The sequence below is a fragment of the Pteronotus mesoamericanus genome, unplaced genomic scaffold, assembly GCF_021234165.1.
Source record: "Pteronotus mesoamericanus isolate MK-2021 breed Mesoamerican mustached bat unplaced genomic scaffold, CSHL_Meso_final contig_90, whole genome shotgun sequence".
Taxonomy (NCBI): Eukaryota; Metazoa; Chordata; class Mammalia; order Chiroptera; family Mormoopidae; genus Pteronotus; species Pteronotus mesoamericanus.
The window spans coordinates 42,351,063-42,366,715 of NW_026555277.1; the positions used below are offsets into that span (position 1 = coordinate 42,351,063).

At 58.1% G+C, this 15,653-nt stretch overlaps 1 protein-coding gene across 2 annotated transcripts in view; it reads right to left on the bottom strand.

The window, feature by feature from the left end:
* Window positions 1–15,220, bottom strand: part of KCNC1 (potassium voltage-gated channel subfamily C member 1) — a 42,917-nt gene extending 27,697 nt beyond the window's left edge. The window contains exon 1 of one of the 2 annotated variants that reach the window (XM_054586022.1): window positions 14,032–15,215. In XM_054586022.1, the coding sequence (XP_054441997.1) occupies window positions 14,032–14,601 (570 nt within the window). In that variant the 5' untranslated portion in view covers window positions 14,602–15,215. Of the gene's footprint in view, window positions 1–14,031 lie in introns of both variants that reach the window. The other variant, XM_054586023.1, reaches the window with a different exon arrangement.
* Between the last annotated feature and the right edge of the window lie 433 nt (window positions 15,221–15,653).

A 15,653-nucleotide genomic window follows, 5' to 3' on the forward strand; every position in this document is an offset into this window, starting at 1 on the left:
CATCTTTTTATTCATTCATGCATCCGCTTGTCCATCACCCATCTATCCACCCCATTCTTGACCAGAGAACCATAGCATAACAGGGCAGGAAGGAACACCGGCCCTGCTGGTTTACCTTCTTAATTCCCCCAGGAAGACCTGGAGCCTAATCCTTCTCCCATCAGCTACTAACTCTGTGGTCTTGTATACATATATTTAATCTCTCTGGACCATTTTTTCCTTCATCAATAAAATGGGGATAACAGCGAATCCTACCTCACAAGGCTGTTGTGAGGTACGTTGCTTCGGCAAAGATTGACTGGTTGCATGTTACGTAACAGGCACGCACTGGCATTGCTGAAGTAGGTCCCTGCCCTCTAAGAGGCTGCCGCTGAGTCAGGGAGATGTGTGACCTCAACAGGTCAGCTGGATCAAGGGCAGGAAGGGTTCTCCAGGGGAGCAGCCTCTTTGCGGGGGGCGGGGTGATCAGGAAAGGCTCCAGACAGAAGGGGCCACCGAGCCGGCTTGGAAAGGTGGTTCTGTTTCACACACGCAGAGGTGGAAGAAAGGGCATTCAAAAGCAGGGGAATGGCACATGCTGGGGGTGCGGCTGGTGTGCCTGGAGGCCAAGGGGGGTGATCGGGAAAGACAAAGCTGGTGCAGTTTCCAAGGGTAGCACAACAGGGCGTGAGAAAGGCCACGGAAAGTCTCAGGAAGCCAGTGCGAACCACAGTGCTTCCTTACTCTGAGGCTTGTACCCAGATCCCGACCTCCAGACAGGAAAAAAATATCTGCTCGGTGACAGCCAGGCTTTGGGAGACATGATTCCTGCTGCCTAGAAGGAAGCCAGCTCCTGGCATTTCTGACCTTTGTGCCGCTAAATATATCATTGGTGACAGTGGTTCATGCCCCTGAGGTCGCTGGACCATCGGACGAGGTTTCCCAGTCTCTGCGGCTCAGCCAGGGCCTCATTATACCAACACCTCCAGGGGAATCCAAACCCAGGACCAGGGTGACAATAGTGCTCTAGGGCCAGGTCTAACCCCTAGTAAGTGCCTCCTGTGTGCCGGGAGCCACGTGGTGGCTTGGCCCCTCTGAGACTCACCCCCCTGTCACACACGAGGAAGCCGGCTCAGCCAGACGACTCTCGTCCCAGCCCACACTGAGGCAGAGTGGAGACCAAAGCCCGGGCCCCGCCACGTCCCAGGCCTGTGCTGTCACTTCTACCGCGTCCCCTTCCAACGCTCCCCCTGCCCTTGAGATGCTCACCTCCTCCTGCATATGGCTCTGCTATGAGCCATATTTTCTCCCTTTACAAACTGTCTTTCTGACTCTGGTCTTAGTGGATTCTCCTAACACTGCTGAGAGGTAGGGGACATGATTATGCACACTTTACAGATGAAGAAACTGAGGCCCAGAGAGACCAGGGCCATGCTCCAGGTGTGTGGACTGGTCAGGGGACAAGTTGGAAGCACCATGGCAACACGGCGGAAGCACGCTGCCCAGGGCCGGCCCTGGGCAAAGAGATGACGGCCCCATGGGCTTCCAAGAGCCCAGCCTTCAACCCTGTGCCCAGGGCTCTTGATGGCTCCAGGTGGCCCAGCAGGTGACTGTGTTCCTCAGAGCTGCTTAGAGAGCCCCTGAGGTTGAGCATAAAACAATCCCTAAGCAGTAAGATGCTGGCCCTGGTGGGAGGCCGTGGTCCAAAATATGTTCCCAATCCTGCCCTGATGACAAGGCCCAAGGGAGTCCCAAGTCCCCACTGTACCACCTGCAGGGGGAGAGGAGCTCCCTGGGGAAGCACCGAGCCTCCCCGGTCATAGCAACCCTCTTGTAGACATTAGGTTCCCATCCTCCGGGCCTCCCAGGGTGGGGCCGGTGTCTGCAGAGCCCCCAGGAAGGGGCCCCCTGCGCCAAACGGGGGGAATGCCAGCAGTGCCGGACTGGCTCAGCCGTGCGGGGCCACGTCTGCGCTGAAGGGCTTTCTGTAGTTTATTTCATGTGGTCTCATGGAAGCCCCTTGAGGTGGGCTTCCATGCCCCCTTCAGAGCTGAGGGGGCTGACGCTGGCAGAGGTCACACAGCTAACAGTCAGCAGAGCCAGGTTCAGGCTGCAGCAGCGTGGCTCCAGCCTGCCACCTTCTCTCAACGAGCCTGGAGCGGGAGCCAGGTGGGCGGCCTTCAAGGGCTATGCAAATGGAAACTGCTGACAGGACTTTCTCCGGAAAGGCCCCTCGCCTCCAGCTCCCTCCCCAACTTCTCTCCAGCTCCACACGGCCCTCAGGGAACAGCTCACCCTTAGTGTGGTGGCAGCCAGGGGTGGCCCCACCATCCCCTCCTGGGCACAGCTGGCCTTTAGGGAGATGACGGAGGTCCCCTACTATGGTGAGGCAGGACCCCCTCTCTGAGGCCCAGCTCCCTGGAGGCCAGACTGTGCAGCGCCCATGGTCACGGGAGGGAAGGAGACGGCAGTGAAGACGTGAGCACAGCCAAGCACTGCGCCGGCCCACCCAGGGCACCCAGGGGCAGGTCCTCCCAGAGGCAGACCCACCGCTGGGAGCCCAGGGGCGGCGGGGAGCTCTGCTCTGTTCTTTCTGACCTGCCACTGGCCCCTGGCTCTCTAAGCCCAACCCTGGACACTGGCTGCTCACTACGTCTTAAACCCCAGGCACAGGGCATGTCACATTTCCCTGTTCCCCAGATGCCGCATCTCTCCCTCCCTCGCCTCCTTCAAGTCTTTGCTGAAACATCACCTGCTCAGGGAAGCCTTCCCTGCCTAAAGTTGCCACAGCCAGTATTGCCTGGGTCCTTACCTCCATTATGTGTCTCCAGAGCACTTTTCACACACACTATAGGTATTTCATGTATCCATTTGTTTCTTTTTATTCACCTTGCACCAAAATATAAGCTTGGGGAGGGCGGGTATTTTTGACTTTTGTTCTTTGCTCTATTCCCAGCTCCTAGAGCAGGGCTAACAGCAGCCCTGGCAGGGCAACTGTACAGGCTGTCCTTACGTGCAGAGTAAGGGTGCAGGGAGAAAAGTCCCTTCCTGCACTGTGGGTGGGGAAGGAAACAGGTAAGGTGGGGGCTACACGCCATGGGCAATAGGCCAGAGGTCTGTGGGCTGGAGCCAGAGCCAGGGTGAAGCAGGATCAGGGCTGGCCAGCACCATCTGGTCTTGCCAGGGTGAAGGGGCATCTGAGGCTCAGCGTAGGCTCAGGAAAGCTTCCTTTGGCCACCATGGCCCAGGCCGAAGCAGCGTCTGAGCCTGGGCTCAGCGAGGCTGGCTCCTGCAGCCCCCTGAGCTCAGCTGTCTGGGGCTGCCCCAGCTAATACTAGCGTGTCCCCATTCAGCTTGGTGTCGATGTGGCGGGGCAGCCCAGCCCCGAAATGGGCGCTACCCTCTGGCACCAATTGGAGCCCCGGGCCCTAGCTCCTGGGGTCTGCCTGGCCCCTGCTGCCACTGTTCCGTGTGTCCAAGCATCCCCTGCTTTAATCCTGCCTTGTGGTGCTTGTCCCGCCTGCCAGCCTCACCATGCTGGCATCAGCATCTCAGGTCCCTATGCCTGACTCCTGACCACAGCCTGCTGTAAATGACCCTCCCTCCCTCTCCCTCCTCAGGTGCAAGTTCCATCATTCATCCCTCTCATTCCCTCAATACAGCCGGGCCGCGAGGCAGAGCACCGATGAGCAGCCCATTGCAACAGACTGGGAGTCTGAGGCTCAGAGGGGAACATGACCTGTCTGTGACACACAGCAGGTCCATGGCAGAATGCAGATGGAATCCAGGCCCGCTTCCCAGGGCGACTCCCCTGAAATCTGGCCTCTGGGAGGCAGACTCTGGAAGGGGGAGTCCTCAGGGCCAAGGTCGGTGAGGTGACCCCTAAAGAGGCATTCAAAGGGAAAGGCACTTGCTGAAAGAAGGACGCAGACAGGAAATAGGTGAGGGTTTGTTTGTATCTTTTAGAGCCAAGCGCTGATAAAAAGACAATAATGGAACCCATGGTAATTAAGCACTTATTACGTTCAGGATTCTGGGCTAAGTGCTTAACACATTCAATCTTCACCACTTCCTTATGAGTCAGGTGCTATTAATATCCCTCTCTTGAGGCACAGACAGGTTAGGGAACTTGTCCAAGGTCACACAGCTTGAAAGTGGTCAAGCTGGGATTCGAACACAGGCCTCCTGGCTTAAGGGGCTATGCTCTCCGGAGAGAACAAAGCTCCAGGTTGTACTGCCAAGGTCAGGAAGCCAGGAAGTGGGGGCCGACTGTGAAGCCCACCCACTTTCTACTAAAGACATAACCAAGGCTCAAAGCAGGCGGGCTGGGACAAAAACTACGCCAACCCTTCGTGGGATAGAATCTGTGTTGAAAGCCAGGAATCAATGCCTCAATACGGGGGGGTCCAACCTTCTGGCATCTCTGGGCCACACTGGAAGTAGTGTTGTCTTGGGCCGCACATTCCATAGAGAAACACTAACGAAAACTGATGAGCAAAAAAAAGGTTTGAAGTAAATTTACGATTTTGTGTTGGGTCACATTCACAGCCATCCTGGACTGCATGCGGCCCTTGGGCCAGGTGTTGGACTCCCCTGGTAGAAATTTCCACCAACGCAGCCGACAGAGGAGAGACACCAATGGGAGGAAAAAGGGAAGGGAGGGGAGTGCACAGGGAAGGAGACAGGAGGGAAGGAGAAGAAAACGGGGCTGGCCATCAGGAGCGACAGAGTCCTTAGGGAGTTGAACTTGGGCATTAGGCTAGACCAAGGGGATCCAGGAATTCAGTGTCCCTGCATTGTCACCACCCTAAAAGCTTGCATATCCTGGTTTTAGAAAATAGTTTGTTAGCCTCTGAGCTGCACTTGTTGGTAGTGGTTGGGTTGAAGCCACATGAGGGAGAGATGGAGGGGCCAGCACGTGCACCGCCCCATCTGGCCCTGGGCAGTGACAAGGCCAGTGGGACCCGCGTACTGCCCCAGTCTCTGCACCGCCATAACGGCTGCGGACTTGAGGCACAGAGGGCCAGCCAGCAGCAGGCTTAAGGGTGTGGTGCCGATGTCTGGCCTATGTCTTGAACTATGGCCTCCTCATCCATTTTTTCAATCAATATTTATTTAGTGCCCACTACAGGCCAGATCCTAGGTCCCAAGCATAGAACAACGGGTAAAAGAGACAAAAATCCCTGCCCTCGTGGAACTTACATTCTAGTGGAGGAAACAGACAAGAAACAAGGTAAATTAGTATCATAGATGGTGTAAATGCCAAAGAGAAAGCAGAAAAGCATGAAAGGGGGGAAGGGAAGGGCGAGGTGCAGTCTGAGGCAATGACATCTGAGTGCAGACCCGGGGGAGCGAGGCTGGGATCTGAGGGGAAGCGCTCCACTGGGGCAGGGACAGCAAGGGCCCAGATCCTGAGGCAGGAGCACAGTGTGAGGCCAGAGGGACAGGCAGGCTGCAGGCACTCGTGTGGAGATGGTACGGAGCCCCTCAGAGCCCGCAAGAGGCTTGTCTCCCTCGGGCTCCTGCCCTGAGCGAGAAGGAGCGGGTGGCTTGGTCTGACTAGCATTGCAGTGTGGAGAGGTGCTGGCAAGGACAGAAGCAGGAAGGTCAGTTTGCAGCAACCCAGGGGACAGGAGATGTGGCTTCCACCAGGAAGGCAGCAGAGAAGGTGAAGAGACATGGTTGGGTTCTGGGTAGGTTTTCAACATGAAGACGACAGGATTCGCTGAGGTGTGAGAGAAAGAGAAGAGTCCAGGATGACGACAGGTTTTTGGTTTGAGTATCTGGATGCAGTTGCCATGTACTGAGCTGGGGCCTCATCTCCGGGGCCACCCCCCTGACGCCAACCAACGTGGTGGGCACCAGGAGGGGTCAGGATCGCCTGTGAAGCTCTGCCACCCTGAATGCACCCATCCACGCCGCTCTGCATCCTGACACTTCCCCTCGACTGGGAACTGTTGCCTGCATCAGCACTTCTCAGAATCTAATGTGTGTATGATTCATCCGGGACTCTTGTTAAAATGCAGATTCTGAATCAGTAGGTCTGGCAGGAGGTGGCAGGCGGGGGGTGGGGGGGGTGGCACTAAACTCTTCTTTTCTAACAATTGCCCAGGCGATGTTGGTGCTTCGGTTTAGCATCCCACCTCCGCACCCCCCCACTGCAGACCCTTCCTTTCTGAGCATTGGCATCACCTGGGACTAGGTACATCCTGACCTGACCCTAAGATCTAAGAATCAAATTGTTGTTAGACAGAGCCCAGGGGCCTGACCGTTTCTGAAACATCCCAAGTAATCTGAGAGTCAGCTGCAGGTGGGAGTCCTCCAGCACCCATCCCTGCAGCCCCTGCAGCAGCCATTGCAAACACCCCTACCCAGGCCCACCGAGCACAGCAGCGGCTCGCTGCTCCCCTCTCCACAGTGCCCCTACGCCATCGAAGCCGGCCCCGCCACCCCCCGGCCCTGCTCCAGCCCCTGCAGCCCGGCACAGCATCGCCTGTCTGAGTGCACCTTTCTGCAACTCTCAGAGCGTAGACAGCCAAGACAGGGGACTGGGAAAGAGAGCAACACTGGGCCTGAGCAAGCACACCTTAAAGAAGTGGGACCCCCAGGTCTGTGCCTGCGAAAGGGCTGGGTGAGTCTACCACGCTGCTGACGGCTCACAGGGGCCCAGCCCCAAAAGAGGCCCCGGGGAGAGCATGATCACTATGCCTTGAATGAAGGAATGAATGAATGGGCGCAGGTGAGGGAGCCTGAATGAATGTAGGAGGAAGCTCTGCAGAGCCCCCTGCCCTGAGCTCCTACCACTAGGTACCAGCACCCTTGCCAGGAGAGCTCACTCGCATCCTAGAGAAGAGCTGGGCTGAGGATGGGAAGGAGGGCTAGTGAGGGGCTAACTTGGCTCCCACAGCGCCTCTGGGAAGCTGAAGCCCAGAATTCTTCAACTCCTGAAATGTTGGACCTGGGAAGGAACTTCGTGGGCATTTAGAATGACCTCTGTGTTTTCAGGTGGAGAAATTACAGCCTGAAGGGACAACGGAACTTGCCCAAGGGAACCTGGTCGGTTTAATGGCCTGGGTACAGATCTTGCTCTGGCCCCGTTGGGTGATACCCACAACTGGGGCCTTGTCTGTGGCCTCATCTCTCTTCGTACCTGGGCAGGTTCCTAATCCTGAGGACCTGCCTGTCCCCAGCCACAGGCCTACAGAGCTGACCCGCAGACCTCCAGCTCAAATCATATAAGCCTGGTGACCCCATGCCCAACCCAGACCCCTCAGTCTTAAAGGACAGTCATCAAGGGCTGGAGCAGCCAGGCTAAGCATCAGGGATGTTGAGGGATGGGTTTTTGTGTTCAGCAAAAGCTAGAAAGTATACTGATTGAGAGGAAGAGATGAGCAAAAGTCCGGAGGTTGAAATGAGGCCTGAAGATGAGGCAGCCAGGGAGGAGCCTGGCGGAGGAACAGCCGGAGACATGGCAGGTTCCAGAGCAGGGGCTTCGAATGCTGAGCTGAGAAGGAGCCAGCTTTCCCACCGCCCACCTCACACAGGGTAACCTGTGGCCCTTCTCGAGCTCACGCAGGCATATGGGGTCTATAGGTGCGGGCATTCGAGGTACCTTCTGAAAACCCTCTTCCGGGGCTCACCAGAGCATTCTCTTAGCCCCTCCAGGCCAAACCCTCACTTGCCGCTGTTAGGGAGCCACAAATGGCTGAGCAGGATTCCCTGATAAGTTGTCGGGAAAGAGTATTTGGTGGGGGCGGGAGGGAACCAGGTAAACACGCTAGCCTGGGCCCCAGCTCGCCCCAGGCCCCGCCCTCCCTGGAAGCGCCAGGAGGCAGTACTGAGCCACGGTTAAGGGCGGAGCGCCAGGGCCAGGCAGCTCCGGGTCTGACTGCTGGCTCAATGAAGTGACCTTGGGTAAGTTACTAAACTTCTCTGAGGCTCAGCAGGCTCACCTGTGACATTGGCTGGCTAATAATACAGTTCCACAGGAGTTTTGTGAGAATTAAATGAGAATATGTGAATCAAACCCTTAGGACTTCTGACACACAGTAGGTGCTTTAGTAAATACTGGCCATTAGTGTTGTGATTCGAGAAAGGAAGGGGGTGCTGGGAAATCCTGCTTGGGGGACCAGAAGAACAAGATCTTGGCCAATCTGAGCGGGCTGACCTGCGGAGGTCCCAACGAGCTGGGCTGGGCCCTGCGGGTGGCGTGGGGAAGAGGGTGGGAGGGCTGGTCACTGCTTATTCTCCCTCCCTCAGGGGAGTAAGTAAAGGGAGTGGAAAGAAAGCAGTGCAGGTTGGATCTGGTGTTTGAAAACTGAGAACCAAAGGACATGCAAACGGCCAGGAGGCCAAGAAGCTTGGGTTGTGATTTTGAGCTGATTCCCTATGTGATCTTGGGCAAGCGTCTTTCCCTCTCTGAGCCTGCTTGTCCTCCACTAGATGAGGATAGTGGCTAGAGGCGGCTTGGGAGCACCCATCTGCCCCCATAGACCCGTGTATGTGGAAGGTGGTCCCTCCCACTCAAGTGGTTCCCCTATTGAGTGGAGACTGGGCAGCCAACAGTCCCTGGAACTTTTTAGGCCCCCCTCTTCCTCTGAGCCTGCGCCCAGGGAAGGGAAGCTCAGGCCAGGTGGTAGCCAAACCGGCCTGGGCGTTGACGGGAGGCAGCGGCTTGAGGCCCTGACCTTTTGGTCCAGGGCAAATACACTGGTCATGGGACTGCTCAGAATAGCCGTAGCACTATATTCAGCTGTCTGGGAAGTTCCTGAGCTCTCTGGCCCAGGCAACAGGCCCTGAAATGAGCCCCCACCAGACCCCCTCCCCCACCACTGAGACAACCCGCCTCCCTCTTTGGGAGGCCCAAGCTAATCCCCTCCAAAGCCTCTGGCAGATGCCAGACCTCTTGCCCAGAGCCAGGGAGCACAGACGCCTGCCCCCAGAGCACCAGACTACCAACATTCCCTGAGGTGTCTTAAGGTGGATGGCCGTTCGCAGGCTACTGAGTAGGGACTCAGAGACCTGGGTTTCTGAACCAGCCCCCCAAATAACCTGCTGACATGTGACCGTGGGTAAAGCACTCCTTTCTGGGCCTCAGTTTCCTCATCTGTCAAAATTATAGCTCCCAGTATATCACATGTGTAAGGAGCTTAGGGTCTGGAGGGGGAGACAAACCTGAATCAAGCCAGACCGCTAGTGAACATTTTATTACAAGCCAGATAGCTTCTCTGAAGGGAAGGACTCTGGCTCTGAATCCTGACCCAACCTGTGGAGTCCGGGAAGGCATCCCTGAGGAACTGATGATTGAGGCAAGGTGTGAAGGAGGAAAGAGTGCTCCAGAAGGAATAGCATATGCAAAGGCCCTGTGGCAGACAGACATGGCACATGAAAGGAACTGAAATGAGGCCAGGGTGGCTGGAGCTCAGTGAGCGATGAGGAGAGCCCGGCCAGAGGAGACTGGAGAGGCAGGTAGGTATGGGCTGGGGAAGCACCGAAGGTTTTCAAGCAGGCAAGGAGGTGAGCTGATGGATTCGTGATCTGAGAGACCTCCATGTTGCCAAGCGGAGAATGAACTGGAGGTGCAGGGGTGGGAAGTGGGAGAGCACTCAGGAAGTTGTTGGAGGGGTTGGCCTGAAAGAAACAGTGGTGGCTTGAGGCAGGAGGGTGGACATGGAGACAGAGGGCAAAGGATGGAGTCTAGAGAGTTGTGGAGTAAAATGATAATACAGCCAACAGGGGCAATAACAGCAGCCAGCGTTTATTGAGCACTTACTGCATGCCAGGCCCTGTGACCTGGGACTCTCCACTCTTGCCTCAGTTAATCTTTCTTATCAGCCCTCTGGGGTGGGTTCTATCAGTATGTACATTTTAGGGGTGAAGATGCTGAGAGGCTTGGACTAGGAGATGCAGGTTTCTGCCTTTCTTTACTAGGAGGGGAGTTGGGAGGACCATCCAAGCCCATGAGGACACCTGTAAAAGCATCACAGGAAAGATGAAGAATGGGGTGTACACTGTGGCAGGGAGCACTCGGGGTGGGGAACATGCCCAGCGCCTTTGCCACTGCTCACGTGTCTCCCTCACATGCTACTGGGACGCACACCAGGGCCCTGACCTGGGGCAGTGGGCTCTGAGGTCAGGAGGCAAGGCACCTAGGGAGGCCCTGGTAGCAGCTCTGTCCCCAAGTGCTCTGCATGCCAAGCTGAGGCTCCAAGAGTCCTGTGTCCCCTGGTACCCAAGAGAGAAACAGAAGTCTCTGGCCGGGCTCATCATTCCTGCCCAAGTGAATTTCCTCCCCAGAGAGCGGAGAAGGCATCGGACTATATCAGGTCCTATGGAGGTGGGACAAGGCAGAGTGACAAAGCCTTGGGGTCGCAGGAGAGGTGGGCCGTGGGGGTGAATGGAGGTGAGGCTTCCACTGGCATTTTGAAAGGTCAAGTGACTCTGAGAGACAGATGTCAACACACACACACACACACACACACACACACACACAGTACTCTAGCACAGAGACCTCCACAGGCCCTGATGTGACACAGAGCAATGTTCCTGATGACAACGTGCAAATCCTAGACAAAAGCCAAGGGCCTCAGACCCGCGCTGGCCCCCAAGGAAGGGAGGAGGGCAGGTTTCAGGTCAGCGCTGCCCCCAGCCCCCGCAACGCGGCCCTGCCTGCCCCCACTGCTCCACGGCTTTGCGCGCTGGGACTGCTGTCCCTGCCCCTGGCCCCTCCTCTTGCCCCTCAAAGCTTGGCCCAGCATCACCTCCTCTGGGACAGTTCTTACTCTCGTCGCCCCAGGAAGGCCCTTCACAGCCCTTACCACAGAGTGCCATCATCACCTTTTGGTCGTGGGTGTCTGGGGTGCCGCCCCTCACCCCAGAATACAAGCAGGGCCCATCCTGTCACAGCTCCTCTCCCCACCCCTCACCCCCTCAGCCCGGGTCCCCAGAAAACCATAGGAGAGAGGGGCCCGGGGGACCAGCGGCCCCAGCTAGCACTCTCGCCCCTGAAGGGTTCAGAGGGGCCCTCCCACCCAAGTCGCCCCTGTCTTCCAGAGCCGAGGCCACGGCCCGCGTGAGGCAGCCTCGCCGCCTGGTCCGTGCAGCAACAGCTGGCCAGGGCTCCGGCGTGCTTCTGCTGGGGATGGGAACACGGGAGCGGACCTGCTCACCAGGGCAGCTCCAAAGTCCCCGGAGCACGAGGCAGCAGGCAGGAAGCTGGTCTGGAGTTTCATCTTCCTCAAGGTACACTCGCACCCCGGCCACACAAGGTCTCTGTCACATGTCACGTGCACGCACACACAGCAACACAGGGCTCCCCACCCCACACACAGCCTCACAAATAGTCTCACATTTGCCGCACACATCGACGCGCTCACACTCACCTCAGGTCTCTCTCGCCTCTCCCGAGGGTCTCTCTCTCTCTCACACACACACACACACACACACACGCACGCACACGGTGTTTCTCCTACACATAGACTCTCTTTATCTTATAGATGCACTCTCCCCCTACAGTCTCATTCCCACACACGGAGCCCATCGCTCAAAACATACACAATCTGCCTCTCTCACACTCTCACAGAATTCTCTGACAGAGACACAGAACCTTCATAATCAGTCTCACCACACACACACACACACACACACACACACACACACCCCACCACACCCAGAGTCTCACACGCATTTTTATTCTCGTACAGTCTTTCTCACACACTTGAAGAGTCTCTTACATAGATTCTCTCACACATGCAGCTTTCCTTTTAGATAGACAATGTCACACACATACAGAACTCTGGTCTAGAATCTATAGTAAAAATTTAAATCCCTGCCCACCAGTCTGAGGAGTCTCGGGCCCCTGTGGGGGAGGGGTAAACAAAGGTGACAGCAGCGGCAGCAGCAGAGCAAAGATGGAGGGGGAGGGAGGGAGGGCGGGCGGCCGGCTGGTCCCTGCGCAGATGAGCCGCAGAGAGGCAGCGCAATGCAGCTAGGCCTGCCGGAGGCGGCAGGAAGCTGGGGTTCTAATCCAGGCCCTGCCCTCCATTCTTGTGTGCCCTTGGGCAGGTCCCTTTCCCTGGGGGCCTCAGTGTCCTCATCTGTCACCCAAGGATGTTCGAACGACTCTGTGAGGCTACTTGGGGAAAGGAGGTAGCACGGATAGGCTTGGGGGGTCACCTTCCAACTTACCCCCATCCCCCTCTACTGCCCAGCTTCTCCCTCCGAGGCTGCTCTCCAGTGGACACGCAATAGAATTAGGACTTTTCTGTATGGTTTTGTACACCAACAAGACCCCAAATCATACCAGCCAGCCCATTTATCTGCATTGGGTGACAGCTGCCCCACAGCCTAGGAATGCCCAGTGGGAGAAGACGGACAGGAGAGGGGGCTGGACTATGCCCCACATGACCCCTGCCTATTCTGAAACTCAGGGACAGAGGGCAGAGCCCTAAAGCTGAGCCCAAGGTAGCCAGCTCTGAGGAAGATGAAGTCCCAAGAGACTTGGTTCTGTTCCTGCTTAGCCTCTTGCTCCCTGGTGACCTTGGGCAGGGTCCTCAGTGGCAAAACGAGGGGTTTGGCTCTCTTCCTATGAGCCTCTCCATACACATCTACTCTAGGATTTCATGTATAACACTCTGACCTGCTTCTCTCCCCTTAAAGATGCTAAAACATTGAGTGTTTTAGCTCAGTAACAAATCTACCAGGCCTGTGCCTAGACACGGCCTTTTTCTGCCTGTGGGCACCTCAGTGCCCCCCAAGTCCCCTTCCCACACTGATCCTCAGCAACTGGGCAGACAATCTCGCCCCCTCCCCTGCCTCCGGCTCCCCTCCCCCCGCAGTTCTAGCGGGCAGGAGGGAAGGCATGTGGGGCAGAGCCGTAATGGAGAGTGGGGGTTGGGTGAGGGAGGGGCTCTGCTTTAAAAAACCTGACCCTGACCCTCCTCCCCATGCCTTAGGCTCCATGCGGACCTCTGAGGACAGAGTCCAGTGAAGGTAATGGTGTCTCTTCCAAGGTAGGCGGCTGCTTCCACTGCCTCCCTTTTGGGCTTAGCTAAGTAGCAAAACCCTTAGAATTCACCAGACCTCCCTCTCCTATTTTACGGATGAGGAAACTGATTCAGAGAGGCCACCTGAGGGGCCAAGGTCAGCAGCGGGGTGCCCTTCCTGGCCGGTACCAAGCACAAGCTGCTGTCAGGAAAGGGGAGTGGCTGACAAAGACACACCCACCTCTCACAGACCCTCTCCTTGTGGGGGCCCCCTTTAGAACCCCCTCCCTGCTCCTGACAGGCCCCAGAGGCCTAAGCCCAGTGGCCCCTTCCAATACTCTGCCCTTTGGACGAGCGAGAACAGGCTGTGTTCCCAGGAGCAGCAGGCTTCAGAGGAGCCACAGCCGCCTCCCCACAGCCCGGTCCTGTACCAACTACCAGCTATTGTAGTAATTAGCCCGAAGGATTCCCCCTTGACCGCCTCCGCAGCATGGCCTGAGGCTGCTCCCTGGGGACAGAGGCCTGCCTCAAATAGCTGACCCAGGCCTCAAGCCCTTCACTGTGCGCCCTGGCTGGCTCCAGGTGCCCTTACTTGGGGAGGAGGGAGGGTGCCCAGCCTCCCTCCCCACACCAGAATCCAAAGGGCAAATCAGACCTTCCCAGTGTACATCTGCAGAGACACAAGCATGATGCACAGGCACTCTTGCACACTCAAACACATACACATGCTCACTAATTCTCACTACATTCTTTACCCACCCAAATATACACGGCCACACTTATATGAGTAAGCACACACAATCTGCTCATACACACAAACACACCCATTTATACTTGCTCATACATATTAAGCCCGAAAATACAGGCAGACCTTACATACGTACAAAACTAGTCACTCTCGAAAAAAATCATCCCCTGTCTTACGGACGTACACGTATGTGTACACACACACACACACACACACACACACACACACACCACGCACCCCTTTCAGTTCTGATTCCGTCGGTGCCAGTGTATTCTCGAATACACCCCCACCCCATCTTCTGATGGGTAAGTTGTCACTTACCCTCGCGTAGCGGGATGAGTAGGGGTCCTCAAAGAGCGCCCAGATGCGCGGCTGCCAGCGGCGCCAGAAGCCACCAGGCCGTCCGTCAGGGGAGTCACTGAGCGCCAGGCGCTTGGTCATCTCCAGCTCGTCCTCGCCGTCGCCTGAGTCTCCAGGGCCGTCGGCGTCCGCGTCGTCAGCGCTGTTGTCCAGGGGCGCACCGCCAAAGCTGTCGAGCGCCTCCTCCGCGTCCCGGTGCTGGCGGTATGTCATCCAGCAGCAGGGCTCCACGTCGGTCTCGTCGATGCCCCAGAAGGCCAGCTCCTCTTCGTAGAGCGGCCCGCACACGTCTGCCGGGCAGTGCAGCTTGCCCGTGCGGTAGTAGTTCAAAATGTGCGCGAAGACGCCCGGGTGGCGGTCGAAAAAGAACTCGTCGGCACGCGGGTCATAGTCGAAATGGCTGTGGGCATCGGGCTCCGCCAGCCAGGCGAGCCGCGTGCCGGGCAGCGTGCGCAGCGTCGAGCGGTACGTCTGGTGGCGCGTGCCGCCCACGTTGATCACGATGCGCTCGCTCTCGTCCCCTTGGCCCATCGCGGCGCCCCCTTAGGCATGGCGCGGCCCAGCGACACCCATGGGAGCGGCCGCCAGGGGGAGTTGGCGCCGGGGAGGGGGGCGCGCAGCCTCCTCCCCCCTCCCCCCAGCCGTCGGGGGGTACAGAGGACCGCGGCTCTGGCTACCCCACGAGCGACGCAAGCCCCTCAGGGCGCTTTCTGTCGGGTGCTGCTCCAGGGGAGTGTGCGCGGGATCCCAAGGGTCTCTGGGCGCCAGATGTAGGAAAGAGCTGGTCCGGTTGCGGAGGAGGCAGAGGAGGAAAGAAGGGCGGGAGAGAGGGAAGGAAGAAGGGGAGGAAGGGGGGCGGCGCTCAGCGGCGAGCCCTGGGCGGAGGGAAAAGAGGGTGGGGGGATCGGGCTCCCATCCCCATCTCAGCGGGAAAATGTAGAAATCGACACAAAGCTTTGGTAGGTAAGGTCAGCTGCTCCCAGGGCCGGACAGATAGATCAGCCCCCGGAGGGGGGAAGGAGGAGAGGGGTCCGGGAAATCCGCGCTCTGTTGTGCGGTGGTCGCTGCAGCGCGCTCTCGACGCGGGGGAGATGGATGCCCGCTGCGTTCCTCCCTGCGTGGCCGGGCTGCAGCTAGGGGCGCAGGGCGGGCTCCGGCCCCCTCCCTCTTTCCTTGCTGGCTGCCTGCTCCCCCCGGCGGCGGGCGCGCCGGCCCGCCTGCCCGCCCTCCTCGCTCCTTCTCCCCGCCTCTTGAAGGAGATGGCGGGCCCCCTGGATAGGGGCGCCCGGAACGCTGCTCGGTGCGGCTGCCGTGGAGCGCTGCGCTCGGTGCGCTCGGGCTCAAGCTGCGGTTCCGCTGGGCTGCGCTCGGACTCGGTCTCCGGCTCCGGCTGCGGTGCTGAAGGGACAGCTCCCGGACTGCTGTGGAGCCGCGTGGGGCCCGGCAGGGGTTCTCCAGACTGGATTCGGTCTGCGGGGCCGGCGGGCACTGGCTCCGGTGCCTCTGCGCCCTGCGCTCCGCGCCCCGCTTCACACAGGCGGTTGGCGCTGCCGGCCGAAGCGAGGGGGCTGCGGTGGTCCGGC